Source organism: Pungitius pungitius, chromosome 7 (genome assembly GCF_949316345.1).
Source record: "Pungitius pungitius chromosome 7, fPunPun2.1, whole genome shotgun sequence".
In the NCBI taxonomy this organism is placed as follows: Eukaryota; Metazoa; Chordata; class Actinopteri; order Perciformes; family Gasterosteidae; genus Pungitius; species Pungitius pungitius.
The window spans coordinates 2,314,757-2,342,042 of NC_084906.1; the positions used below are offsets into that span (position 1 = coordinate 2,314,757).

The 27,286-nt window shown below is 43.2% G+C and overlaps 1 protein-coding gene across 1 annotated transcript in view; it reads right to left on the minus strand.

The window, feature by feature from the left end:
• Positions 1 to 27,286, minus strand: part of LOC119217111 (collagen alpha-1(XXIV) chain) — a 54,427-nt gene that overhangs the window by 6,632 nt on the left and 20,509 nt on the right. The window contains exons 8-46 of the mRNA XM_037470492.2: positions 26,812 to 26,856; positions 26,285 to 26,338; positions 25,932 to 25,976; positions 25,559 to 25,612; positions 25,054 to 25,098; positions 24,166 to 24,219; positions 23,686 to 23,730; positions 21,574 to 21,627; positions 21,269 to 21,313; positions 20,851 to 20,904; positions 20,514 to 20,567; positions 19,981 to 20,034; positions 18,694 to 18,747; positions 18,555 to 18,608; positions 17,925 to 17,969; positions 17,730 to 17,783; positions 17,045 to 17,089; positions 14,881 to 14,934; positions 13,902 to 13,955; positions 11,959 to 12,012; positions 10,926 to 10,979; positions 9,712 to 9,765; positions 9,534 to 9,578; positions 8,399 to 8,443; positions 7,186 to 7,239; positions 6,513 to 6,566; positions 6,356 to 6,409; positions 6,047 to 6,100; positions 5,477 to 5,530; positions 5,205 to 5,312; positions 4,519 to 4,572; positions 4,193 to 4,300; positions 3,809 to 3,862; positions 3,312 to 3,365; positions 3,128 to 3,184; positions 2,383 to 2,436; positions 1,082 to 1,135; positions 836 to 889; positions 225 to 278 (exon numbers count right to left, since the gene is read on the minus strand). Of these exons, the coding sequence (XP_037326389.2) occupies positions 225 to 278; positions 836 to 889; positions 1,082 to 1,135; positions 2,383 to 2,436; positions 3,128 to 3,184; positions 3,312 to 3,365; positions 3,809 to 3,862; positions 4,193 to 4,300; positions 4,519 to 4,572; positions 5,205 to 5,312; positions 5,477 to 5,530; positions 6,047 to 6,100; positions 6,356 to 6,409; positions 6,513 to 6,566; positions 7,186 to 7,239; positions 8,399 to 8,443; positions 9,534 to 9,578; positions 9,712 to 9,765; positions 10,926 to 10,979; positions 11,959 to 12,012; positions 13,902 to 13,955; positions 14,881 to 14,934; positions 17,045 to 17,089; positions 17,730 to 17,783; positions 17,925 to 17,969; positions 18,555 to 18,608; positions 18,694 to 18,747; positions 19,981 to 20,034; positions 20,514 to 20,567; positions 20,851 to 20,904; positions 21,269 to 21,313; positions 21,574 to 21,627; positions 23,686 to 23,730; positions 24,166 to 24,219; positions 25,054 to 25,098; positions 25,559 to 25,612; positions 25,932 to 25,976; positions 26,285 to 26,338; positions 26,812 to 26,856 (2,136 nt within the window). The remainder of the gene's footprint in view (positions 1 to 224; positions 279 to 835; positions 890 to 1,081; positions 1,136 to 2,382; positions 2,437 to 3,127; positions 3,185 to 3,311; positions 3,366 to 3,808; positions 3,863 to 4,192; positions 4,301 to 4,518; positions 4,573 to 5,204; positions 5,313 to 5,476; positions 5,531 to 6,046; positions 6,101 to 6,355; positions 6,410 to 6,512; positions 6,567 to 7,185; positions 7,240 to 8,398; positions 8,444 to 9,533; positions 9,579 to 9,711; positions 9,766 to 10,925; positions 10,980 to 11,958; positions 12,013 to 13,901; positions 13,956 to 14,880; positions 14,935 to 17,044; positions 17,090 to 17,729; positions 17,784 to 17,924; positions 17,970 to 18,554; positions 18,609 to 18,693; positions 18,748 to 19,980; positions 20,035 to 20,513; positions 20,568 to 20,850; positions 20,905 to 21,268; positions 21,314 to 21,573; positions 21,628 to 23,685; positions 23,731 to 24,165; positions 24,220 to 25,053; positions 25,099 to 25,558; positions 25,613 to 25,931; positions 25,977 to 26,284; positions 26,339 to 26,811; positions 26,857 to 27,286) is intronic.

Below are 27,286 nucleotides of genomic sequence, written 5' to 3' on the forward strand. Positions count from 1 at the left end.
AAACGTCACTCCATCCCATTCTCTGCTTTAACGAGGCATTTTACAAACTCATACCACTACAAAGCATTCAAGTCAGCTCCTCTCTAAAATGACACAGCCATTCAAGGTGGAAGGGGCTCTGAGTCGCGATGCCGTCGCCGCCGCTCTCCGAGCCTTTTGGTGTGCATTTGGTTGAGGGGGGGAGGGGGGGGGGGGGGGGGGGGGGGGGGTGATACGATACTCACTTCAATGCCAGGAGCTCCACTCAGCCCGCTTGCTCCCTTATTTCCTCTGGAGCCCTGGATGAACAAACACACATCGGCATTCACAAAAAACAGGAGCGGGAAATATGTATTTGAAGATAATGAGGACAACATTTCAACCCGATGCCTTGGACCACGTCTGCTACGGGCGCAGGAGGCATTTAAAAAGGGCGTCTGGTTGTATTATCCACGCCTCTGTATTATCAAACCTTTGGCTTTTCTTTGTCGGTAACAGATATTCCATCATAGCTGCATCATTAGCCGCTTTGTACTGGCATGCTCAGGTAACAGTATGGTGCTTTGGAAAAAGGCCTGTGGCTGGTTTTTCATTTTGGCAGCAATCAAAAGGATTTTTCTTCATCCACAAAAGGTATTTTTTTTAAAAACAGAAGAACCAAAGTGTCTCGCCTGGCAGAGGCTGAACAAGGCACAGCTAATAGATTTACTGGCTTCGATAAGAGCATAACGGATATTCAGTGTTTGCAGGGAGGAGACCAAGTTCAATGATTTATTAATCATCTTTGCTTCCTAAATAAGATAAGCGAGATGTACAGAGATGTACGTTTTAATTTAGGCGATTTGTGTGGACTTACCGGAGCTCCAATGTCTCCTTTTAGCCCCGATTCTCCGGGGATGCCTGGCGATCCCTACACAAAGATACACACACACACACACACACTAAGTGTACAATAGTAAGATGTTCTATGAATACATACTATGTTCAGTTGTTCATCCTATCACCATGGGAACAAAACCATTGGATGGTGATTTGACTGAAAGTACCAACAGTAGGTAAGTTCCATTATGATATACTATGATACGCATATTTACAGACTCACCGGTGGCCCTTGTGGTCCAACAGCTCCTCGAGGTCCAGGAGTTCCAACAAGGCCCTAAAACAGTTTAAAATGAAAGTTATGAGTGATAAGATCCTTGGGAGTTGTGATCTCAATTTCAGCTTCCCAGCATTCAAACTATAATGGGTTCTAAACCAAATTGAATGTCTCTCTAGGATCAATACAATCTACACTCTATTAGTGTTTATGACCTCATGTGAACCCCAGAAGCTGGACTATCAAGTCATTCTTTGCAGGGCCACACCTGCATAGTTTAATAACAGTTACCCAATAGTGTCGGCTGTAGTTTGAGATCGGTACTTGTCGACTAAAATAAATCTACGGCCTATATTAAATGTCATTAAAATATATATATATATATATATATATATATAAATATATATATATATATATATATATATATATATGTCATTAAAAAGACATTAAAGCAAAGCCTAGAGAGAGTCGGGCCCAATGTGACGGATTTGAAAAAGGATGATAGGGGCCTTACACTGCGTCCTCAGGGAGTAGTATAGTTGTAAATAGCCATCAAACGTTTTGTATCACATTATATAGTCTATACATATCAGTCTAGAGGAAAAGCAGTCCCGGTACGTGCATGTAAACAGCATTGGGTCCCGCACCGTCTCAATCATTCACATAATAATAATAATAATAATTGTCCGGTTGCGAAAGCTCACATTGCCTCAAAACGATCATTTGTTGGATTACCGGGAGGTAAAAGCTAAAACTTTCGCGCAAAATCTAACCTGTTACTTTAAGTGCGGAGAGATATGGAACGCTCTAGTCAATGTGAACAGCAGCACTACATTAACGCTCAATAATGCACCCTCGTGACTCGCTCTCAACCAATCAATCAGAGCGCTGGATTTCATCAACCCGCGTTATAATAAGTTGTGATGAAAATGATGAAGAATATTGAGTGGAATACAACATAACAAATTACGATAAGAAGACAAATAAAGTGTACTGCTATTACAGCCAAATGTTGTACATGCTGTAGCTACAGAACACACAGTTCACTAAAGTAAACCCATACCCAACGGCTTGCACTGTTTTTTCAAAGAGCAACGAATCCTGAACCTGAGAGGCATGAAGCGACAAAACCTCCAGATTTATGCAGCATTACTGCTGGGAATGTGGTAATCCTCTCCAAACATCTAGTCTAGTCTGCCCCTACAGCACTTGAGCCCGAGATTGGAGCCGAGAGCATGAACGTACGGCGTACAGTGTGGTGACTGTTTGATACGTCTGATGTCGGTTTAATGGGTTTAATTGTCTACCTGATATCCTTCATCGCCTGGCTCTCCGCGCTCTCCTCGTTCCCCCGGGGGCCCCTGCGTAGACACACAGATGCAAACACATGAACACACATGCTGCACTGTCGTCATGTAGTCAAGTCATTGCACAGCTGTGATGTACGAGTCTGCAACAGGACACACGCCGCCATCGTGTTGCTCACGCTTCAGTGTGTAGTGAAATTCTGTGGCAACTTGATAATCCAACGCTGTTCATCTGGACCCTTGTAGACTTTCAGTTGACTGACTGTTGATGCTGTGCAGGCCTGTCACGGTGGTCGGGTCCTACGCCCAGAAGTGGGTCTCAAAATAACCTTCACCGTACTATATAACTGTGCTGATACTCTTGCTATTTCTTTTGTACAAAAGCAGAGTTCTAGTTTTAACCATGGAACATTTGCTGTAAAAAAAGACCTATTTTTTCATTATTGGTGAATATAAGAAGAATAACCTTGAATAATATTTCTAGTTGTTGCTTTGCAATGAGCAGGAAAACGTCTGGGCCACATGGGCTGATAATCGGGGGCCTGGGTGCTTGACGGCTTTAAAGAACTATGACTCTGACACAATCTGGTGGGACAGAAATGTGTGTGCTTTGTGTTAAAATCGGGAGATAGATGAGGATTAACTTTCATTTCAAGTCTCAATCGGATATTGAAGTGGTTTGGACTAAACAGAGCAAGAAGTGTGGGAAATCAGAAAGGAGAGTTTAAAGGAAAGCAAAACCTACTGGTTCACCTAAGGGCCCTGGGAGTCCTGGGGTCTTATTGTCCTCGCCTGGATACCCCTGGAATGCAGCAGCACACATGCAGACATGAGGTCTTGCAGCCAGACAGTACATTGAATTAAATTTCACCTAAAGCCCAAAACGCTGAAATAATTCAATTTCAACGCCAGTTGAGGCATTATGTTACCTTTTCACCTTTAGGTCCTGGTGGTCCAATGGGCCCAGGCTTGCCAGAGTGACCCTAAAAAAAGGATTTTAACATTTGTGATTAAGAAATGCCTCAGCAACCTGGGCCAAGTGTGACATGTCTTGCACACATTCAATAAAAGGCACTTAATGAATGACTTGATCTCTTTTTACTCTTGTAGTTATTTTTTCTCTGGTATTTTGTGTTTGTTGGACAATTGACAATAAATGATAATATCCAAATCAAACTCCTAGGGTCTTAAGGCAGGAGGCTATCAAGGGAGGAGAGAAAGCTCAATTGAAAACATCTTAGGTTAAGTTAAGTTGATGTATGAGATGACTTGAGGCGTGGTTAAGTTTGATGAGATGAGGTGTTGCCGATTGGAAGGTAATCCCAGCCTGAAAAGGCTATCTAAACTAAGGCAGGCCCTCAATGGATGTAAGCATAGTGTGACGCGTGAGCCCCAACTCGGACACAAATGGATCAGAGGAACTCACGGCGTATCCTGCTAGCCCCGGCTGCCCCTGTGTCCCCATGACTCCGGGCCGACCCTGAAAGCAATGCAGAAAAGGCACAAACACCGTAAGACGGTGACTCCGTTCCGGCGCCGCTGTTTTTTGTTTTTGTTTTGCTGGTCCGGCTCAATGTGACCTCAGGCCTGACCTCATAACAGACACACACACACACACACACACGCAAAGCCAATCTTGTGCCTCATGGCACTCAGACACAGAACCTCCTTGCTCAGTTAAGAGGCTGAAAAACCAGGTAAATGAACAATAAAACAATCGTTTACACAATTACAACGCATGAGTAGACATTGTTTCAGTAGGACCTAACAGGGTTAAAAGAGGGGAAGCACGAGAGGATTGGGAACTCACTGGGGTGCCTCGAGTTCCCCTGGCACCTTTGAGGCCCGGCTCGCCTGGCTGAGCGATGTCTCCCCGCGGGCCCATCTCACCGACAAGCCCCGCGGGACCCCTCTCCCCCTGGAAAGAGACACGACGTCCGTTGGGGATGGAGAACAGCAACAATGACGTGCAAAGAAAGTCAGCTTTAAACCTTCTTTAACGTCACAAAGCATCCGTCCTGTTGTATTGTCCTTTATTGGATGCTAAAGGACCTTTCACCTTTTTTTCTTATTTGCTGCTGTTTCACTGAGAAACACAATGCAAAGCAGAAGTGGTGTTCCTTACAAGTTCCTTACCTTCTTTCCATGCCGCCCTCTGTTCCCTTGTGGTCCTGGTTTTCCTTCTGGCCCCTGTGAGAAACCCATACAAGGCTTACCGAAGACATCGAAGATGTGGTCTATAGTCTGAGGCCTTGATAACTGCACCTGGTGACTTTGAAACTGTGGCTTCGATCCTGGTAATACAGCGGTTTACATGCAGATATTATGAGTAGGCAATTTCCTTCCCGAGAACTGTGACCTTCCTGCCCATAAACACCTAGAGATAAATCTGGATCTGGATCGCACAACGAACAAGACACTTAGACTGTTGACATTTTGACTGATGGGGTGCTAAATATTCACAATACAGGACATTGTAACTATTAATCCCCGAGTAGAGAAAAGGAGGCTTTGTTGAAGTGAAGGCTGACCCCTACTGGGACACAAGAGCATCATTTGGTTCACAGCACTTATGTAATATTGCAGGTATGCAATGTAGAGTGAGATGTAATGTGCCATATGTCATTATTCTCCATCCATCTCTTGTTGGCTCTCACATAAACATTACCGACCAAAATAAGAAACAGGGAAGTGGCGGCTTTTTTAAAAAAATTTTTTTTACTTCAGCTGCATGCAAGTGTGTCATTTCTGCTGGTCTGAGGCAGAAACTTCTTTTACAGTAATTTTCCATCAAAAATCTGCCAGATTCAAAATGAACTTACACGAAAGCCCTGTTTTCCAGGCCCACCGGGTGGTCCGAGGGGCCCGGGGTCTCCTTCCACCCCTTTGTCCCCGCGCTCTCCGATTGCCCCGCGCTCCCCAGCCTCTCCCTGACAGCGTGAGAGACACAGGGATCGTTAATTGTTGAGCTTCATATTACGCTCATCTCTTTGTTGACTTACATCAAGCAGAGTACACCGAAACCACAAAATTATTGTTGTCATATTGACAAACCTTGCTAAAAAATGAGTAAAGACGTTCTTGTTTGGTTTACCTTGGCTCCATCTTTTCCTTGAGGGCCATCTTCACCAGGGGGACCAGGAAGACCCTGCAAACACGTCACCATTCACAACATAGCCTCTTCACTATTGCAAAAAGTCACACGTCAACTGTCAAATGGCCATTGACTCTTTGATGGCAGAATGTTCTGTGCGTCAAGCTTTGAATATATAGTAACGTCACGTCAAACAATACCTATAAGGCCATGTTCTACCACTCGTTCAAATGCATGAACAGGCACTGAAAGCACTGATTTGACCCCCCCCAAAAGAGGAGACGCTTGGATGACACAGCAACTTCCTTCTCTGCTCTAGTAAACAAACAATGAACACCTGTGTATCACTGCATTTATCTTCCTTCATACTGCAAGATGGAGGAAGAAAAAATATGCATTGTCGGTGTTATGGCTTTGAGGGTTTGTGTAACCTTTGTTGGAGAGATTTTGGACGCCGCGGGATTAGACGTCGTCACCGGAAAAAAAACGAGGGAATAAATATGCGACCGGGTTGGATTTAACCCAACACAAAGAAGGAAGGGATTAGTGGGGATGTTTGCGGTTACTCACACTCGTTCCCTCCTGTCCCTGCTCCCCTTCAGCTCCTGGAAGCCCGATATCACCCTGAAAGGCACACAAAATGAACCGGGGGGGGGGGCTGTCTGGAGGTCAAACACACTCATATATGCAGTAACACATACAGATACTTGGAAGCTGGGCCAATGTTAGACTTGACGTTGATTTGTTTTTTCACCGAAGGTTATTTGAATGAGCAAGGTCAGATATTTGCACATTGCTGGAGGGGGGCAGGGACCGAAGCCCCACATGACAAATGTTTTCTAAGCTGCAGCGGTTAGGAGGAAGCGTTGTCGTACTGACTTTTGACCCGGGCTCTCCGACGGCACCCAGCTCCCCTTCAGAACCAGGCCCACCCTAAAGCATAGAGAATGAATCAGGTCAACCACAATACATCCCCAACCCTTAATAATTGATTATTAACACTGCTTTATGTCAAATAATTCTTAATGAAAAGTACTTCGGGTCCTTGATCTCCATCAGGTCCAGCTTCTCCCGAAGGTCCCTTGGGTCCCTGCAAGACAACATCATCAATTCCCTTCAGCAGCTAAATGATACAATAAAAACATTATTGGACTTGCTAGACACAGTAAATCAGGTAATAAAGCGCCAGTGCAACATAATATACAATTCTGGCATATACTGAAACAAAAACATACAGTTAAATGTTGTGAAAAGTCTGTAGAGTAGGGAAAGCTGAGAACTGAGATTGAAATTGAAATGAAAGTGAAGGCCGGCCAAAGGGAAGATGAGACCCATTACATAACATAATCCGCGTAGCTGGTGTTACCTGAATAAATGTCTCAGATTGTTTGTGTTTCTGAGGGGTTGGAGGCTGATTTCCAAGAAAATCAACAACTTGAAGACAAACCCAAGAAGGGAAGCACAGGGTGTAGTGCTTAAAGCTGTGCGTCACGTGGAGAGACAAAGCAATGGAATCTAACCGTTCTCCTCTCAAACAGGTTTCTCTTAACTAGCAAACAGGTATCTGTGAGAAAATGTAAACCTATTTCTACTAAAAACCCGCAAAAACAAAGATTCCAGACACCTCGGTTTTCCAATTTCGCATTTGTCTGTAGTCTCCTGAAAAAACCCCCCACATCAATTCAACAGTCAGGAGACAGGATACTTACTGGCTCACCGTGGGGTCCCTTCTCCCCGGTGATGCCTGGAATACCCGGTTTACCCTGGAAACACACACACGGTTCAAGTATAGCTTCAATCAACTATTTGTGGAATCACAGAAGAAGAAAAAAAGCAAGAGAAAGCCTTCTCTTTGTTATCAAAGTAAGCAGGAACATGATAACAGGGTCTAATATTTCAGTGCTGCCTGATGCCTGGAGGTACACGGAAGCTCTTTGATGCTGCGCCAACCATTGTGTCTCCAGGTTTAGACCAGACACCTTCACTTCAAACGGCATTCAGTCCGTCACCGGCAGAGGTGATGGACACCAACACCGTGGTGTGTGAGGCTGGCTGTTCCAAGCACTTTAATTCAGTAGCATCAATCATGCGCTGTTTGGAGTTAATTGGTTTACAAACTAAACCTTGAATCTTTGATTCTATTCACGGAGTAGATAAAACATAAAAATGTCTTAAATGCCTCAAGCTGTGCGAAAGAGTGGTTCTGAATGAACTGAAAACAAGGCAAAATGAAAGAACAGGAGAAAGATTTAAATTTTCTCACAGCTCAAAAGTGATGTGTCAGCGTGAGCAATTGTTGCCATGACAACCAAACTGCATTCAGCACCAAACTTAATTAATCAGCTGGCTGATATCATGCATCCTTATTAACGGGATAAATTGGTATTGTCACACATGCCTGTGGATAGGCAAGTATAAATCAGTGTGGAAATGTCTTGGGCATTGCAGAATCTGTCCACCAGAGGGCACTGACAAGTGTATATTTCAGGTGTACAATGCTGTCTGCTCACTTATGTACTTATCTTGGTCCCAATTATTTGATAAAACCTAAAACATGTATTTTCTCTGAATGAAATGTTCTCCTAAATGTGTGGAATTGTGTTAAAATCCCAAACAAAGGAGGTATTTCAGTCGGAATACTTTCAGCTGGGTTTGTATGATGTGTTCAACCTCACACCAACACACATTAGTTGAATACGTGGTGATAAGTGCACATTTGTTTTTATGGTACTCTGTTTTCAACTTCAACAACCTCCTTTTAAAGTTATAATTATATACATTTCTGGTCGAAAGAGGATGTGTGAATGTTTTACAAGTGTGTGGTGTCTGCCGTTGTCATAGCGACGGTTCATGCTTTAGTGAAGAGGATAATTAGAGCTGAAAGAGAGATTCAGCTTCAGCATTCAGTTAAACATTACTTACATTCTTCCCTGGAGGGCCTCTCGCTCCTGGACTGCCTGCCTTGCCCTTCAGAGGAGAAATTATTATTTAAATGGTTAACAAGCAGTTTAAATCAAACCAAATTGCTTGAATCCGTTTTGAGATAAATACTGGCAACATATCTTTCATGTTTTCAAAAGCACTCCACTTCCAATAATGGGTTTAACAGAACAGGGTGTGCTCATTAGATTCTTGGCCATAAGTCATTCAGAATGACTTGTTATAGGTAGAAATATTATAGGTGTGACATTGGATTATGGAAACAATGAATTGCTTTGCTGAGTGTGGTCCACAGATTTTATTGAATTTAAACCTACTGTTTGCTCATAAATTTACCCCCAAAATAAACCATTTGTACATGTGTTGTATATTAAAGAACGTTGAACGAATGTTATGAAGCTTTGTCTTTTGTGGGTTTCATTTATTCATATATTGAGCAAAATCTCTGCTTGGAAGTCAAATGTTTAGTCTTTAATTCAGTGACAATGGTGGTCAATTACAAACATATTTTTGGATAGAATACACTCAATCTAAATAACCACATACAAACACATGAGCATATATTATGCATTACCTAAGGGTAAAATATTTTCATCGTTACACGCCAATCTGAAGCTTGATTGCATTTCACTCAACTGGATTTGATAAATACAAAATTAATGTGAATCCTGCAACTCCTCAGCAGATACGGCTCCGGCTGCCTCTCTAAAAGCTGGCAGCAGTACAGAATAACTGCATTTGGGAGTAACCCAGTACAGAGGTGCTAAGACAAAGGCTCTTTCTGCCATTAAAGACTGATGAAAGCTTTTACAGGCCCCCAGGGTTATGATGTGGAAATGTCTTCTCCATGGGGGTCTTTAAAAGTAATGTGTGTGTGAACCTCAAGGCCTCAGGTTTGCCTTTTTATGGCAGGGATAACTCGTGTCTTTCTTTGTTAAAATATGGGTGTTTTCAATTATTAGGAGCCGGAAGTCTTCATCCGGAAATAACATTTACTGCATCAGTCATTCAGCATGTAACTTGGCATGTTATTCAATAACGCTCTTTCACCGACATGAGCTGGTATAAGACAAAAGACAAAAAATAAAGTCGACAACTTTTTTTAATGACTTCTTACTATGAATCCCGGCTCTCCTTTTTGTCCATTGTCACCCCTTTCACCCTGAAAACAAAAAGTTGACACATTTTGAAACGATTTCCTTGAACTAAAGACCTAAATCATCCACAATATGTGATGAATAATTTCAACTGTAATACTGCGGTCCCGCGTACATGTGTCCATTGTGCAGATTTACCTTGGTGCCCTGAGGGCCCGGTTCACCGATCGGGCCTTCTGAACCCTGGGGCCCCTATGCGAAGGAAACATGAGACCCGCCTTTGATCAGTCAAAGAAGAATGAGCGGTTTAGGTAGCACACACACACACACACACATGTTAAAGCATCATACCTTAGTTGATATATACAGATAGTCTCTACTCCGTATGGTCACCACTCCCACTAACACTCCAGGGGTTTCCCAGCAACGTAGTGCCACCATACAGGTAGATACAAATCTGTAAATACAACACCCTCCTCTTCCCTTATTTTATGTCTCTTCCTTCGATGTCTCTCTATCAGACTCTCACCCCTGTCAGATCACTTTACTCCCATTAAGCCTCCAGGCAGACACACTTGTCTTTGTCTCGCTCTCTGTCACTTGATAGTTTGTCTCTTTCACCAATCTTCAATCATTTCTGCAAAGTGACCAATGCTACCGTGACTTGTGGTCTGTTCCCAGTGTTTCACTGAATCTTCTCAATTAGTTAAATGTAAGAAGTTGTGACGTTCATTCATTCAGACCATAGGTACTGATAACCCTAATACCAAAAATTAACATGTGTTGTTTAGATGGTCTGACAGGCCCAGATTGACAAGGAAATATGTTTGTGTACAGAGTAGTTTGAAATGTTTAAATGCAGAAAGGGAGATAAGAATGAGTGATTTGCTTTATTTTCCTTCCATTATGTTGCACCTTGATCTCTTCTGTGTTGAGAGATGGATGGTGTGTGTGTGACATCTTTTCCTAAAACCAAAACAGGCACCAGACCAGGAGGGAGGATGGGAGTAACTACGTATATCTCACCTCAGCCAGACAGGAAATGCAACCACAAGGCACCTGAAGGCACAAACTGTGATATAGTCTCTATGATACGTTTCTAATGATCTTGACCTACGTTACCAGAGGGTGTCATTCACCTCTCAGCCACACGATGTCTCACCAGTATTACCACAACAAATCCAATTCACGTTACCATTATAGCTTTCAACAAGACACTATAAATCCACCTAAGCTTGAGCCCATTTCTTGCCTTTAACTTTGGTTTGTGGAAAATATGTTGTGCTGCAAAACTTACTGCCGAGGGACTGATGAGTGAAGTTTTCACGAGTTGTTGAGTTAAAAGTAGGCTTAGATACACAGACAAGAAGGACCATTACAAAAGACACCCCCGAAGGTAAGATTGCTCTTACCCTCCTGCCCTTTGGCCCAGCGATGCCTGGAGTCCCCCTCGGCCCCTGCAGCCCCTGTGAGAAAAATCAAGACGGACACAAGTTGGATTTGAGAGACAGAATAAAGACTAGTAAATAGCAGCAATTTGGCATGATGCAGTGAGAAAAACTATAAAACACAGTGTGTATATTTCGAAATTGGGAAAAAAATCGCACAATGCGTCTTTTATCAGAACTAGTCGACTGAATCGGTGTGTTAAGAAACCTTGTTTATACGCATTTAAAGTATATTGTGGGAAACAGAGGAACTGATATATCTAATCATCAATCTAATCACATGTAAATTACTGTAATTGAAAGTTGTACTTTCCTCAAACTGCAAAAGAAAAGCATAACGCTTGGCAAAGAAAGAGATTGTAAAAACCATACGTCTATGTAAAGATGTGAGTCCTTGAGAAATACCCGGATCACAAATAAAACCCGTAACCCCCCCTCTCACACAGGGGGCAACTCTGCAGCGCCACTTATCAACAAAGCTAATATTAGGATCCTTTCAAACTTAATCAGTATTAAGCGAAGGTCAATTATAAGCTCGTGATGCTTTCAAAATGTAATCTTGTAAAATGTAGCTTTAACCAGCTCACGATGCAAAGCTTAAGCTGCTGCCAAGAAATAAAATCGTTCCTTTATTATATAAACTGAATTGTGTAGATGAAAATAACAGGGTACGAATCTGACATTAGTTTTTTCACAGGTTACTAGGACCATTGGGAGAAAAATATTATTTTTGGACCCTCGAAGCACATTATATTATAGTTATTATAGTATGCAGCAAACAGTTTTAGCTTTGACAGATGTCTGCATATGCAATTTTCCGAATGCGAATGTGGATTTTTCTGAAAAGGAAAGCCATTACTTGTCATGGCTTATTTTCTCTTTTATGTATTGCTCCTCAATAGAGCAATAGTAATAACATATTAATTTATTATGTTAATATAAAGTATTTTATGCAAACAAATCACTGCACGGCGTTGACGAGGGGTGTGACACTTACTATTGCACCTTGCGGGCCGATGTCCCCTGGACTTCCTGGTGTCCCTGAATAGCCCTTAAACCGAAACAGAGATAACAAACATTATAGAAAGGTTGACGGTCTAATGGCATTGTGGGGTTACCATTGACAACCGGCGCATTGTTGCACATGCGGTGCGAAAAAGGTCGGTGGAAGTTCAGCACCACGTGCTTCATCGCCTTGAATCACCGGGGACATACGCACAGGGTTCTGTTCGTGGAGCTCAGCTCGGCGTTCAACACCATCATCCCGAGGATACTTCAACACAAACTCTGGCACCTCCCTTTGCCAGCCTCCACCCGTCAGTGGATCACTGATATCCTATATCAGCGTTCTAGCACCCGGACTGACAGGGGTGGGTGCTCTCCCGACTGCTCTTATCCCTCCACTCAACAGCCCCGTGTCTGCTGTGGAGACCTTCAGCTTTGTGGGATGGATCTCCCGGGTCAACTCAGGCTGCTCGACCTGCCTCGGGAGCTGCTGGTCCTGTTTTAAATCGGCCATCGTGCAGTCTGTTCTCTGTTCTTCCATCTCTGTGTGGTTTGGATCGGCCACTAACCAGGACAGGAAGAGACTACAACGGATCATCTGGTCTGCAGAGGAAACAATTGGCTCCAGGCCGAACTCCATCCTGGACCGGTTCAGCAGAACGGTGTTCAATATGACATTTTTATGAGAATATTCTCAGGACCCACTGGAAAAAAGAGTGACACTTGGGTCTGTGGTTCTCATCTAAATCACAACCCATCACACATTCAAATCTAACCAGGAATGATAGGAGAAGTTAATCCCTGCAAAGTGCCTTCAAACAGAAACCAAACTTCACAAAAGGATTGTTGTCATGTGTGCTGACAGCCCAAAGCCAAACTGAAACTCCTCACCAATGTGGCTTCATTTTAGCCAAAAGACGGTCGACTCAAATCACCATAATTCCCCGAATACGACACAAAGCTCTCTTTATCTCTCGCAAGTCAAACGTGCACACGGACGAGCACCGATTCAATCACCCAACTATTCTCGACATGGGAGCCACCAAATTAATCCTCTTCTTTTCCGGCCAATCAGTCAGGCCGCTGGCCAGCCAGGTCAGGGCCGGTGCCCAAAGCCGCAGACATTGAAATTAGGCAAGGCCCCAGGAAACTGAAGGAGGCGGGCCAACCTTTTTCCAAGCATCAGTATGGGAGAGAGAGAGAGAGAGAGAGAGAGACGCTGCTGCACGGGACGACAGACCCTTGTTTTCTCCGGGGGAATCAACAGTGTCGAAAAGATCTGAATGAAAACACAGTTTCCACAGTAGTGTGTTGGTAATGTTTAAACATTTACCAACACACTTCGGTGGAAAATGTCTCATTGAACATGTGTGTAAAAAGGATTTGAACGGGTTTTTGTGCAAAACGCTGTGCTGCAATCAGTACATCAGACGTCCCTCTTATCATTGTGTCAAAAATGAGACCAAACCGGAATACCACTGGTGCCCTTTACTGGGGCAATGAGGTGCAAACTGGCAGTGAGAGAGACTGAACCGCCTCACAAAAACCGATAAACCCGTTGTTGTAGTTGGTCTGATCTATTTGAGATCTCGTACTATCAATGGTGGATCGTAAAATGACTTTAGGGTTGCAAAGAGACACCGAACAGGTATTTCAAAAGACCTAAATACAGTATTGTTTACATAATATAATATTCATTTTCTCAGATTTTTAAACGTATAGCTACAAAAAAATGCAGCATTGAGTAGTTTGTAACATTTATGGCCGCGTGAGTCTGCTTTCATTCAGAAATTGTAGCTGAAAATATGTCTGCTTAAGACTTTAAGCTAATTGTTGAGTGGTGGAGCTTAATACTCAAAATTAAAAGAACAATATTATGAAGCTCAGGTAGGCAGTTACAGCTTTGCTAATTTGCTGGAAATCTTTTTCACTTACCAGTGGCCCCTTCTCCCCAAACGGACCCGTTGGACCCGCTGGTCCTCGGTCGCCCTGGGGAAATAAAAACACAATTCAACTTTGACCTGAACGCTAAAAACACAAAGAACACAGCCTCACAAATTCTGTTCCTGGTAAAGAGGCGTGAAACTGGAGAGCAGCTGGTCAACTGCAGGAAGTTAGATTGACACCTGGTTGAGGGAAGTTTAAAGCCAGCAGGTACTTTGAAAGCCAGCAGGTGGCATATTGCGTTAAAAGCAGCAAAGTTAACCCCCCCCCCCCAGGTCTCCGCTCGGAATTTGGGGGGCTTTAGGGAATGGCTGGTGCTGACAGATGGACCCAGGGGAAGGATTTTGTGTGTGAGGGGGGCGGGGGGGGGGGGGGGGGCGCAGGACAAGCAGAACATGTTCTGACAGACAGCTGCTAGAGAGGCAGGAGAGGTGAACTGGTTGAGTTAGAGATGGAAACAATGCAGAAAATATGAATGTTTCTTTTGGAGGATTGTCAATAATACATTTGTTTAAAATAATTTCACTTGAGCCAGTAGGCTGCAGGGTCACTTACAGCAGTTTATTTTAAGCTGAGGGTGAGAAACATAAAAAGGCTCAGGGCCTCTCCGGATTGAATCATGAATATTTGAACAGCTGTCCTTTTTCATTGGTTTTAATGACTTTAGTATAGTATATCATTAGTATATACTGCATATATGTCAGCGCGTTCCACACGAACCTGCATCACCTGGACTAACCTTTAAGTGAGTTGGTTCTGCATGGGGGGGGGGGGGGGGGGGGGCAGTAAAAGGGACGTGGCTTCGACTTGATTGTGTTCGATATGAATGTGGGCGGGTTCAGTATTTATGGAGTTCTGGGCCCCTCTAGAGCCCAAAGCCGTGCTCAAATGCTCAAAGGAGCCCAAATGACAGGGGTCTGCGGCTGAGATGATGCTGACTGACGGCCTAATGACGGAAAACACTCCTTACCTTTTCACCAGGAACTCCCGTCACCCCAGCAATCCCTATGATGCCTAGTGAACCCTGAAGAGGAGAGAACAGGAGAGTCTGTCAGTGTGGGAGCCCGGTTCATTCGTTAAAATGGTTATTTTGCACCAAACCAGCAGGTTTGAAAGACACTATATCACTTTACATCATAAGAATTAACCAACGTTATAAAGAATCATTCTTTATCTTACACAAGAATCTTGCACCGCGGGAATAAGACAATGCATTTTTCCCAGTGACCAAGCAATACAAGTGTTCGTTAAAAAACAGCTTTACAATAATTGTAGACCTGATAATAAAGGATTATTCATATTTGATGCGAGGGATCATTTTCTATTGCTGTCCTTCTTCCCGGCAGAAACATACTGTATATTCTCATATTTATAGGTTACGTGATTCTACATGTTGACATTACTTCTGTCCCATTAAAATCAGTATTTGGTATTGTTATTTAACTCAATTGTTTTCTTTAGATGTGTGTTTAGAGAACGAGAGGGAAAGCGAGGGTCATGGAGGGAAATACGGGAAAAAAAGAAGCATAACAAGAGAGATAAGTGAGGACAACAAAGTGAAAGACAAGAAACAGATCACCAAGATAAATATGCTGAAATTTGCTATTCCATAACTCAGCTAGGAAGGCCGACTGCTTCAAAGCGTTTTTTTCGCATATTATCTCCCAAACCGTATTATTCTGTTGGATGCAAGTGAAGCAACATGAGCGATGGATCAGTAGCAGAGTGTCTGTGAAGGGACGCAGCCCCCGCAGGCTTGGGAACGGGAGCCCCAAAAAATGACCACAAATCCCTTAATTGAGAGCCAAAGTAGGACGACGCGGTGAAACAATATTGCAGAAGGAAGTTGTTTGAGAAGGGTTTCCATGTTACGTTGGAGCTTTACAATGCTCTTTAAAAGGCTCTCGGGTCCCTCTGCAACAGCTTGGGTTACAAAGGCGGCGGTGTGACCCCTGACCTTACAGTTAAAATAAATAAATAAAAAAGTACAGAGGGTGACATGTTAACAATATTTCCGAGCACACCTGTGGTTGCTTTTGGTGATTCAGACGTTGATACACGTTTTATTGGCTGTGGTCTGGAGATTGAGTTCAAAATGAAACACTCCTCAGTCAATCTAAACTGGCGGAAACTCCCTTAACTGTAAAAACCCCCAGTGAAATGTCTCTTGAAACTGTTGGTGAGAGGACATGGTCATAAGGCAGAAGGTCTACAGCCTTCTTCCATGGACCATGGATGAACCTGCTCTGTCCAACAACAGTCCTTCCCAGTTTCTTACACATCTCATTTATTTGGAAAGTGATGTAATGGCAATCACTAAAGCCTCCATATGTCTTTGAGGTTTTTTTTTTTTTTTTCTTCTCTCTGCATAACCCCATGTCTCCTCCTTGCCTTCAAAGGCCCCTCTTCTCAGTAAGTGCTTAATCCCTCTCATATGTGCACTGCAGCAACTGCAGTCCTAACACGGCCCACTTGGTTGACTCCACAATGAACAGAATGCAAATATTAACATTAAGGGGCCTCCGGGAAGGACGGACACACTTTGAATGCTCAGAGCAGCTGTTTACTTTAACAAAAGGGGGATACAAGCCTCAACAATTGTCCAGAGTACTTGTGTGCTGGGAATAAAGCCGAAGCAGAAAGACATATTTTGCAGTTAATTGATACAAATATCCTCACACAGATGTTTTGGGACGGTTGCAAAGCTGCTCGGTGGCCAAAGACCAAGATTTTTAACTTGGTTATTACAGTAACAAGCAGCACAAGTGCGACTCTTTGGGAAGATCGGACGTTTAAACCCACTTTGGCAGCATCGTCAACGGGTGGTGTTGGGAGAGGCTCTAAATGTTTAGGGTGGTTCTGGGAAACATTGCAGAAAATGATCCTGTGATTTCCTCCACAGTGCCACGCTGGAAGGTTTAATCCACTCGTGGAAGCACTACATCATTATCTCAATGTACCTAAATCGTTAAGCAAACTATTAAAATATTCAAGGACAGGAACTCAAGGCAATAAAACCTCCTTCCCAGACTCCTCAATCACAGTTTGATGAGAAGTTGGGAGCAGCAGGGCTGTTTTTTTTATGCCAGTCTTGTCCATTTCAACTGCTTACTTGTGGTCCTATTTTCACTTACTTGTGGTCCTATTTTCCCAACATTTCCCACGTCCCCTTTCTCTCCCTGAAAGCAGAAAACATCAAACAGTTTGCGGGTTAGCTTCCTGTAATTAAAGATATCTCTGCCACCATTCTGCACGGCTAATGGCACAGGGCTCAGCAGATTAACTGGGGGGGAAAAAAGAGCACACACACACACACACACACAAACAGATGGCAAATCGTGTTGTGTTGCTTCTCTTGGGAGGTTTTCCCGTGTGTATGTATGATAGCATACTGGAAGGAAATCATTTTCTCTTCTTATTAAAAGCATGTTTACAACACTATAACCTGAAGACAAGCAAACCGGCACTCGACGAAGTAAAAACACGACACTGGATTTGTGGTGTGTTACAAAAGCCAATAAAAAAAAAGGGTGAAGATCGAGTCTGGAATGCTGTGGCTTGTTGAAGTAAAAAGCTGACAGTTAAATAAGGCATGATGATGTCAGTGTCCTTAAGAGGGCGGCCGTGCTGGTGAAGGACCTATTCTGTGTGATTTTAATTCAGAACAGTATTTCACAATGCGTTATTGTAAAAATAAGGTCAATAAATGCCTCACGAAGAAAATAAAACTAAACATGAAGCGACTCTTTCACCATTTTTCAAGTGCACAATGCGTTTTAACACATTTTTGCTGACATATTGCTGCAGAGCTGGACTCACCTCTAAACCGTCCGGGCCGGGTTCGCCTATGTAGCCTTTCCTTCCGGGTCTCCCCTGAAGACACAAACACACGCACGTGATGATCTAAGCAAATTGTTTCATTAACCCCCCCCCCTCTAAAAGTCTAATTTTGTGTCCATGTTTGTATCTTTGTGTATTAGTTTATGTAAGCTATGTGAATCTGAAGGTTCTTACAGTGGGGCCGGCGCTGCCAGGTGGTCCCAGAGGTCCTTCATCACCCTGCGGGAACATGGTACAGTTCCATCGTACACAAATATTTGCAAACATAAACACACACAAAATGCTCACATGTACACGGCAGAATCCAACAGACAAGTAAATACAGCTGGCACACTAAAACACACAAAGAAATGCACACACACACAAAGTAAGGTTAGCATTCCGTTTGCACGACTTCTAACTCTGCACGGCCTCCTTCAGGATGCTCTGAAGCTTCTAAAACCAAACCTACGCGACCGGTACCTCTGCAGTCCATCCGACTGTGCGACCGGTACCAGCAAAATGGGTGTGTGTGACCAGAGTAAATTGGCCAACTACCAAGTTTGGCTGCATCATTCAGCACAATATACAAAAGTGAGTGTGCTGTTCGCCTTCCAAAGGGTTCTGTTCCATTTAATGAGCACCCAGTAATGAATCGTGACTTCAACCAATGCAACTTCCCCCGAAAATAATTTTAAAAAACTCTTTGATCTCAGCTTAAACGGTTTGACTCCAATGGAAGTCTTGTGAAAAGCCATATTTCCCGTATCGATTAGTCCAGAGCCGGGCAGGAGTGTGGGATTCCATGTGGTGCGATTGTGTCACCTGTGTTCCCTGTGGTCCTTGTGCGCCTTGGGGCCCCCTGGCGCCCTGCAAACCCTGAAACGCAAGCCAAACGCACGGCATCAGTTGGATGGCTTTAACACGCGGGTTGATGGACAGAAGGACAGAGTGAGGGATGTACCTTCGGCCCAGGTGGACCGTTGGGCCCTGGTGCTCCAATGTCCCCGGGAAACCCCTTCCACAAACAGAGAGACGGACACGTTAGTATCATTACGTGTTTCACGCGCAATGAAGAGTCACATGACTCATTACAACTGTGTCTAAATGAAAGGAGGGTCGCTGCGTTTAAAAAGGCAGGTAGAAAGCAGCCATGTGGATGTAATACACAGCGGCTCCTCTTTGCTGATCACTGAAGGCATCCCGCCTCAATCTGCGTGAGAAAGACACGGGACCGAGGCCTTTCTTGAGAATGAAGGCCGACTTATTGTAAATGGATGCAAAGCTAGTGATGGATTGCTCCCGAGCAGGTCGAATACCTTCAGGGACTCCTGCCATGACACCATTACTCATTTTTAGAAAGTCGTGACTTATGGCCACGTTGCACTCCTGACCGCAGCGTTCCCGCATGAGCAAGCATCAACAACGACATCTTTGTCCAGAGGTGAGGTATTCTACAACCAAGGCGCAGACGTTGCTGCGGGGAGATGCCCGAGGAGGGAAAGCACACGAGTCATGTCGCTATGCACCTAGTAGGGAGACGATTCGGTGGATGTCTCCATTGCCATCGCAATCAAATCATTTAAGTGTGAGGCAAGAATGAACATTTGTGACCGTATTCCAGTGTGTCTACCAGGTCATAGCCATGAGATCTGCTGAACCTAAGTTCAGCAGATCTCATGGCTATGACCTGGTAGAGCGGTTTGATTCTCACATGTTCGATACGGGAGAGGAATTGTTGACGATGTTGGCAATTGAAGGAAAAGTTATGAGATCATCGAGTGGTCGTCTATTGATTAAAATGAGTTCAAGCATACGTTTTGGCCAAGAACCGGCAAAATATTTAAGGTTGTGGTGTCAGAACAACAATGTTTTTTAATGACCGTACTGATGTTGGAAAACTTCGGGAGTTCAATGTGATGATGAATAAGCCTCTAGAGACAAGGGGCTATATTTCTAGAAGATTTCCATTAACAAAATATCGTGCTTTTGCCTAAACACTGTGTATAGGAATGCTGTATCTGATCAAAGGGATTATCATTTAAAATCACCTTTTATTGTTAATTTTTCTGTCCGTTTGTGATACGCCATTACAATATGTCATCCGTTAAACAAGCCAAAGAACACAAGGAAAGCAGCAAATCCACACACTTGAGATCTTGAACCCATTGGAACGTTTTATGAACATAGTACTTAATAAAACATTACTAACGATTAGAAGCCTATCAAGATAATTGCCGACTTGTCCTACCTGTGGTCCAGGAGGCCCACGTGGTCCCTGCGGCCCCACATCACCGGTTCTGCCCTGTTTAAAAGACAGAACACGTCTTCATTATTGTGTGTTCTGATGCAACGTTTAGATTATGTCTTCGGGTATTATTTCTTCATCATGAAATTGACGTGATGTGATTAATGCAATAATGTTAAGCACCAATCGGTCATAACATCACAGACATGTCATTGTGTGGTAGTACACCACATACTAAAGAAGATTCCTCATCTCATTGTGGTACAATGTGTTTACTTGGCATCGTATTGGAAAAGCTGTGCAAAACCTGTACAACATTATGAGCGCACACACACACACACACACACACACACACACACACACACACACACACACAAAACCTACATTCAAAAGAATAGTATACAATGCAATATTATTTAAAGATACACATTCAGTAATCAGTCTACACATGCACCCTTGACTACAGGGACACACACACACACACACACAGACACACACACACACACACACACACACACACACAGACACTCACATACCGGTGGTCCAGGTTTCCCTCTTGGCCCAGTGGGACCAGGTGCACCAACCACACCCTGAAGGAAACAGATATAACACCCTTCAGCTAGTCTTGAACATCCTTTGTGTGTTATTGTTTTAAATGGATTACAACTAAGTGCATGGCTCGATATGTGTACTAACTTCACTCTATACATTCTGCTATTGTCATCAAGTGACACGTCCTCAACAAAACGTCAATAGTTATACTCGCGACGTCCGGATGGATCAGCGGGGGACTAAAAAATGCAATCATCTTTTTATAAATTACTGGTAACGGTAGCTCTGTGCCAATAATGTTGAAATGTGTGTTTTACTGACCTTATCACCTTGGAAACCCATCTCTCCAGGTTCGCCCATTTGTCCCACTTCCTCCTGAATTTCACAGTATCATTCAGAGATATAACACACAACACTGCTCTGCCACTGTGATCACACTACGGCCACACTGTAAAAATACCTGTACGTGAAGTCAATTCTGTATCTATAAGAATGTCATGCAGCAACACTTTCCAGACAAGTTGCTGCTAAAGTTCAGCTTGAATATGAAAACAGCCAACAGTGTAAAGAACCCATCAAAATGTCTTACATAAACAAATATCAACATGCCGTTTCTATTATCACATTATTATATTTGAGTTCACAGTGGCTGCACTGTCCAAATAATAACAGGATGTAAGCTGGGCTACTAGACACGTTAAACACAGATAAACTGCAATAATATAAATATTTAGATCACCTTATCACCTTTCAATCCAGGCAGGCCGGCTGGTCCTGCTGGGCCCTACCACAGGAAGAGGAGTGATGGGGGAGAAAACAGGGCAATCAGTCCATTAATAGGAGGAGAGGAAAGGGGAAATGTTTCAGAAGCAGAAATGAGAAATTAGTTTACGTCAAGGAGGCTGATGAACAATACAAATTGATATTTTGGCAAATGTTTTTAATCTTATTACTCTGTCTTTATACATTTTGACAGACTATGGTGTTACTGGATGTACGATGTGGAGTTAGATGCAGTGGATAGGAGCCCATTGTCTAACACACCTGAGGCCCCGCCAAACCAGGCACCCCTCGCAGTCCCACAGGTCCCGGGCTCCCCTGTGGAGGGAAGGAGGTACACAATGAACAATGAAGTAATTGTCGTATCCCAAATACACAGGAACCTGCGCACACACGCACACACACACACACACTTCTATTCTGACCCACGATGACACACAACGGTATATTTACACGTTTCCAGTTTTTTCTTGGCAGGGATGTTGCTTTGACACAAACGCTATCTGCTGTTTTCAACTCAGCATTCCTTATTTTCACAACCTTACAACACAACTGAGCTGTGTTGACCCTGTATGCCGTTGTTTTGTATGCTTGGCCCCACACACCACTTCCAGCCAACAATATCCACTCTGATTGACAGACGTGAGGAGAGAATGGTCAGAATGTGCAGATAGAACCAACACAAAATATCCTCTCTGAAGAGGCATCTCATGAGGGGGGGGGGGGGGTGGTTTCCACTAAAAATGTCATTGGCCATTATGTTGCAGGCATTGAATCAAACATCAATCTTCTACTACTTACTTACTTACTCTCTTTCCTCCGTATGTTTCTATCTATCTGTGTTGCGCTCAAAGAGTGCATTACAAAAACAATGTAATGCCATCTTGGGGTGGAGGTGGGAAAGGTATTTTAAAGACTAGAGGGGTTGATAAAAGACTTTCATAGGCAACAAAAGATCCCATGTATCTTTATGTTAAAATGGTAGATGATATGGTGCAAACCAAACTGCAAGAGAAAGGCAAAGGAGAGGACATTGCTTAATTCTATGTCATCGAGGACCTACAGTCCTGTATGGCTTGAACGAGGAATTCATCCGGACCCTTTAAGGGCTGGTGTTTGATGCTGCTGCTCCACTGTGGAGCACTGTGGTACAAATGAAAAATGCCTTACTGAAAGGGGGGGGGGGGGGGGGGGGGGAGGGCTTGGGGTAAGAGAAGAAAAATAACTTTTCCCCCAAAAATGCAGGTGTCTACTAGCCTACCTGAAGGGACGTAGCCTGACTGCAATGAGGTTTGGGATCACCAACGAAACGAAGACATTGAACACCACTGAAACAAAATCCTTTTAGCACAGTGGCATCTACTTGACTGCATTTGCACTACATTGTCTTCAGGCCTCATCACACCACATATGCATAAGTGATGAAAACGGGTAAATTTATGTAATGTAACACATATGACACATACAAAAAAAGTATAAAAGCTGTGTTTTGTCTCCACTGTGTTTTTCATTCAGGCTGCATCACATTTTGCTCAGTGGCAAAGACAGCAGTTGCTTGCAGAAGGAAAACGTCCCTCAGATTATTTAAATAAAGTTCTAACTTTGTCCAATTGATTTTTTTTTTAGACGAGTGAGTGCAACTGGAACCAAAAGAGTGTGATTGACATTGGGAAGTGAAAGTGAGTTTTAGGTGTCAAATCAAAGTTCTTTGTGAGTTTGAACCCGTGTCAAAACCACTCAGCCATAAAGTTGGGTAAATATGAATTACATCAAAGCCGGGATTAAGGAGGTGAAAGTATTTTGGCTCTCTTGCGCGATTACTCAAAAGCAGTTAAAAGAAATGAGTGGTTGCTAAGGAATAAAGACAAGCAACCTTCTCTGGAATTCCGCAGTCTTTATAATTCATTTATTAAAACAGAATGTGCAATATGAGCACACTTTTGAGTTTTTGTAGATTTTTTTTTTCCAAAGCACTGTGACTGATTTTTCAAAAAAGAAAAAACAACAACAGTACAGCCAACGCAGCTCTATCTACATTCTGTTACTGAGATTATCTTATATTTCGAGTGTTTCTGTCATCAACAGTGAGAAATAGGCTACTGCCATGGAACACGAGTACTCCAGTCCAAACCAGAGCAAAGACGGTTGGATGAAAATTCACATCCATCCCGCCTGGAGGAACACATGACACCTTGCGATCCATCATCCTCACCACATTCTAACCACCAGAGACACACGCGCAGAAGGAGAGATGGACAGATTAGACAGGGATAGAAGCACCACTGTGAACCAATCAAGTTACAAATCACACAGTGTGCATGTTTCGCCAATGAAACGCGTCAATACAAATGATAACTCTGCAGAACTGATACTCACCCTCAGACCAGGAAAGCCACTAATGCCAATCCCACCAACGGGTCCCTGTAAAACATCACAGCAGCATCCTAAGTACACAGGGAAGGGCGCTTACAGTGTCACACGTCCTACATTCCAAAGGCTTAATAGGAATACTGTAACCGACTTCATGTATTCTGGTGGAAAGATCTGAGAGGACAAAGCATCTCAACACATGCACCCAAAGTTCATCTCGTTACTTGACAAAAGACGACATCTATGCTTAGCCTTCCTTTTTTCTTTGTTTTTATATTACACATACATTTCAGAAGTGGTGGCTTGAATCAAATGATTAAAAAGGATTCATGCAAACACACTAAAACAAAAGAAAATAGTCCAGTTGTTACTGAGGACAAGTAACAAGCAGGGAGAACTAGACTTTACAGAAGGAGGAAAGAAAAGAGAACTAAGAGGCAGAAATATGAAAAGTGGAGGATAATAAGAGGGCAACGGAGTTCTCACCTCATCGCCATCAGGACCAGGAGGCCCCCTCTCCCCCACATCGCCCATCACTCCCTGTGGGAGAAGTACATTCACACTTTGCAGTATGAAACACCTCGGTAAAGGGGAATGAACAGTAGTCCATTCAGCTTTTTAAACTTTCACACTCATTTGTATGTTTTATGGTATCCACGGCATACGGCCTTTAAGTACATAGCATTTAACATTTCCACAAGGGATTGATTAAGATCAAATTTGCATTGACATGGTGAGAAAATAATACTTATTTAATGAAGCAAGATAAGTCTGTGTATTGGTGAGCTTGTGGGTGGGTTAACGGCCCTGAGACCACAGACTTTGATCAAGTTAGACAGACATCAACATTCCAGAAACCCCCTCCACCCCCCCCCCCCAGATCAAACAAGACACTGGGCTCACTGCCCGCCTGGTAACTTCAACAGAGAAGCCAAGGCTTGTTTTTAAAACATTAACTTTTCAAAGTGTGAAGTTCCAACCTCGATATTGAATCTGTATTTATTTTTAACAAAACCAGGAGACAGACCCGGCAATGCAGCACCAATCCCAAATTACAGCCGTCACGCTCGTTTGCAGTGGGATTTGCCACATCTTGTTAAGTCATCACAAGGAGTTAGCGTCAGGATATTAACACCCAATTAATTGAATTGGCCCCCGCAGAGGTGTGGATCTGAAGCACTGAAAGGCTAAGAGGAGAAACTGTATAAATGGTGAGATGGCCAACATTTCCATCCATTTTTACAATCTCCTTGATTCTAGACAGGAGAATACAGGAATCAGGCCAGCGGCCGCCTCCTCACGGCTGATTGATGACAAAGGTGCACATTATTTTGTCCTATGGCAGGAATGAAATTGAATGAATTTCGTTATTACGTGTCTTCCTTTGGTGCCCGGTTTTCCAACAGGTCCACGAAGGCCCTAAAGAGGAAGGAGAAGTGGATAAGTAACTCAAATGTTGCTACGGGGGAATTGCTTCTCAAATCTCCTCCACTGATATGATATGACAAAAAAAAATGTACCAAAGAAAGACTGCCCTCGTGTTACGGCCAAAAGACGATATTTCTATTGGCAAATGGCAGCTTCCAACTACCTCTGCCAAACACACTTTATCTTCATCATTTATTCTTTGAAGAACACTTTATTAGGTGTAACAAATGGAGTGAAAAGATGTCCGAAAAGCACAACCAACATATCGATAAGTGAGGTGAGTGTAGATAAATGTTCTGGAATCTCAGATATATTAGAACAGAGATGAGAATAATTAGAGAAAAAAAAGGAGTACAAAACAGGGATGATTATTCAAAATAAATATGATCAAATATGGCCATAAAAAACTCCTAATACACAGGAATAGTGAATTAAATAGTGCATCACTCACTCGCTCCCCCTCTGGTCCCAGCGGCCCAGCAGCGCCAGGAGGCCCAATGAAACCCTGAAATGTTCAATATGGAAATAGTCACTACAAATTGTATTCAAAACATTATGTCACACAACACTTATTGCGAATTGCTTTCTAAGAAATGACCCATAGTAAGATGAATAAGTCAGCCATTGTGGAGACAACCCAGAGCCCAGAGCCGCTCCCACAAGCCGCCAGTGTGTATGTCAGAAGCACATTACAGGGTCAGAGCAGCCTGTGGGCCCGACACTGTCCTAATCCCTTCAGGAAATTGAGTGATCCATCCGGCGCTGCTAAAGGGAAAAAAAAAAAAAAGAGTGCCGAATGAATGCAAAGAGACACTTGCACTTACACTGATGCCTTTAGGCCCTGGGTTACCCTGTGGCCCGGCTAAGCCCTGCAAAAAAAGGGAAGGACTCAGGTGAGGTGAGTGATTTCATGTGGTGAGAGAAACATAAAAACGTCAGACTAAATGGCTCGAAAGACAGATAAAGCATGAAAATAGGAAACCAATTGTACTGATTAATAACCTTCTTTGTAAACTATATTTTTTCCGATTCAAGAAGTGTAGAAAAACGTGCATAGAAAAGCAGAAGTAAGGGCAGTTAACATTATTATTGCTGTGTATTTCCTTGTAGGTGCAGAACAAAATCTACGAGTTTCGCTGAAGGAACTGGGAGCGTATTTTTGCATTTTCCACTGCACCTGCCTGCCAGGGTAACCTGCAGCACCGGCTTCTCCTGCAGGTCCTGGAATGCCCTGCACCACAGAGGGAGAAATGAACGGTGGAGAAAAAAAGGGAAGATTAGATGGATGGATAAAGTGAAAGAGGAGACACACGGCCCTCTACCAGCATCGCCGAGGAATAAAACGAGCACTGTTCATTCCAGGACGGCCTCCAGCAAGACAAAGCAGACTATTAACCTTTAGCTTTTCTCCAGCCCTCAAACCCACTCCTCACTCACGGCGTCTCTGACGTTGATCCGGCAAGTGTTTGAAGGAAGCTTTGCATTTGCAAGCTGATGAGACGATTCAAACGTTTAAACTCAATTGAAATTTAGCACTTTCATAATATTTTCTCATACTCTTAAGGAAATACCCCATTATATTTGGACACGGACATAATAAATATATAATGGTTTGAAATTGTTGTTGACCTTTACCAGGTGCTTGGGCTTAATATAACTCTTTCTCTAGCTTACACACACACACACACACAAATCACAACTTACTTGTTCTCCTGCCAGTCCTGCTGTCCCCGGATAACCTTTAAGACCCTTAAAAATGGAATGAAACAAGCGCATTAAGTAGATTTCACCGCCAAAACACCAGAGACATTAACAAGCCAAGTCTCCAGCTGTGCTGTGACTCTATGAGATCAAACGCTGCACAGCAGAGCTAAATACTCCAGTAAAGTTAGCATTAGCATATTTATACAACTGCTTCAATGAGACATTGTGTGAATAATTTGATAGAAAAAGAGTTTTTCTAATTGCACATCTCAATTAAGCTCTTTAGAATTATTTGCATTTGTTGCTCGCAAGTTTCCTTGATTGAGACACCTGAGGTTTGTTAACAGATATAGGAGCCGCACCCATCATTTTGGCACCACTCTAAAGGTCAATGTTTAGTTTTAGTTAGAGATCTTAACACGCATGTGAGACTGACATTTAAAATGCGTTACATTGGACAGTGTTAAAATTCACT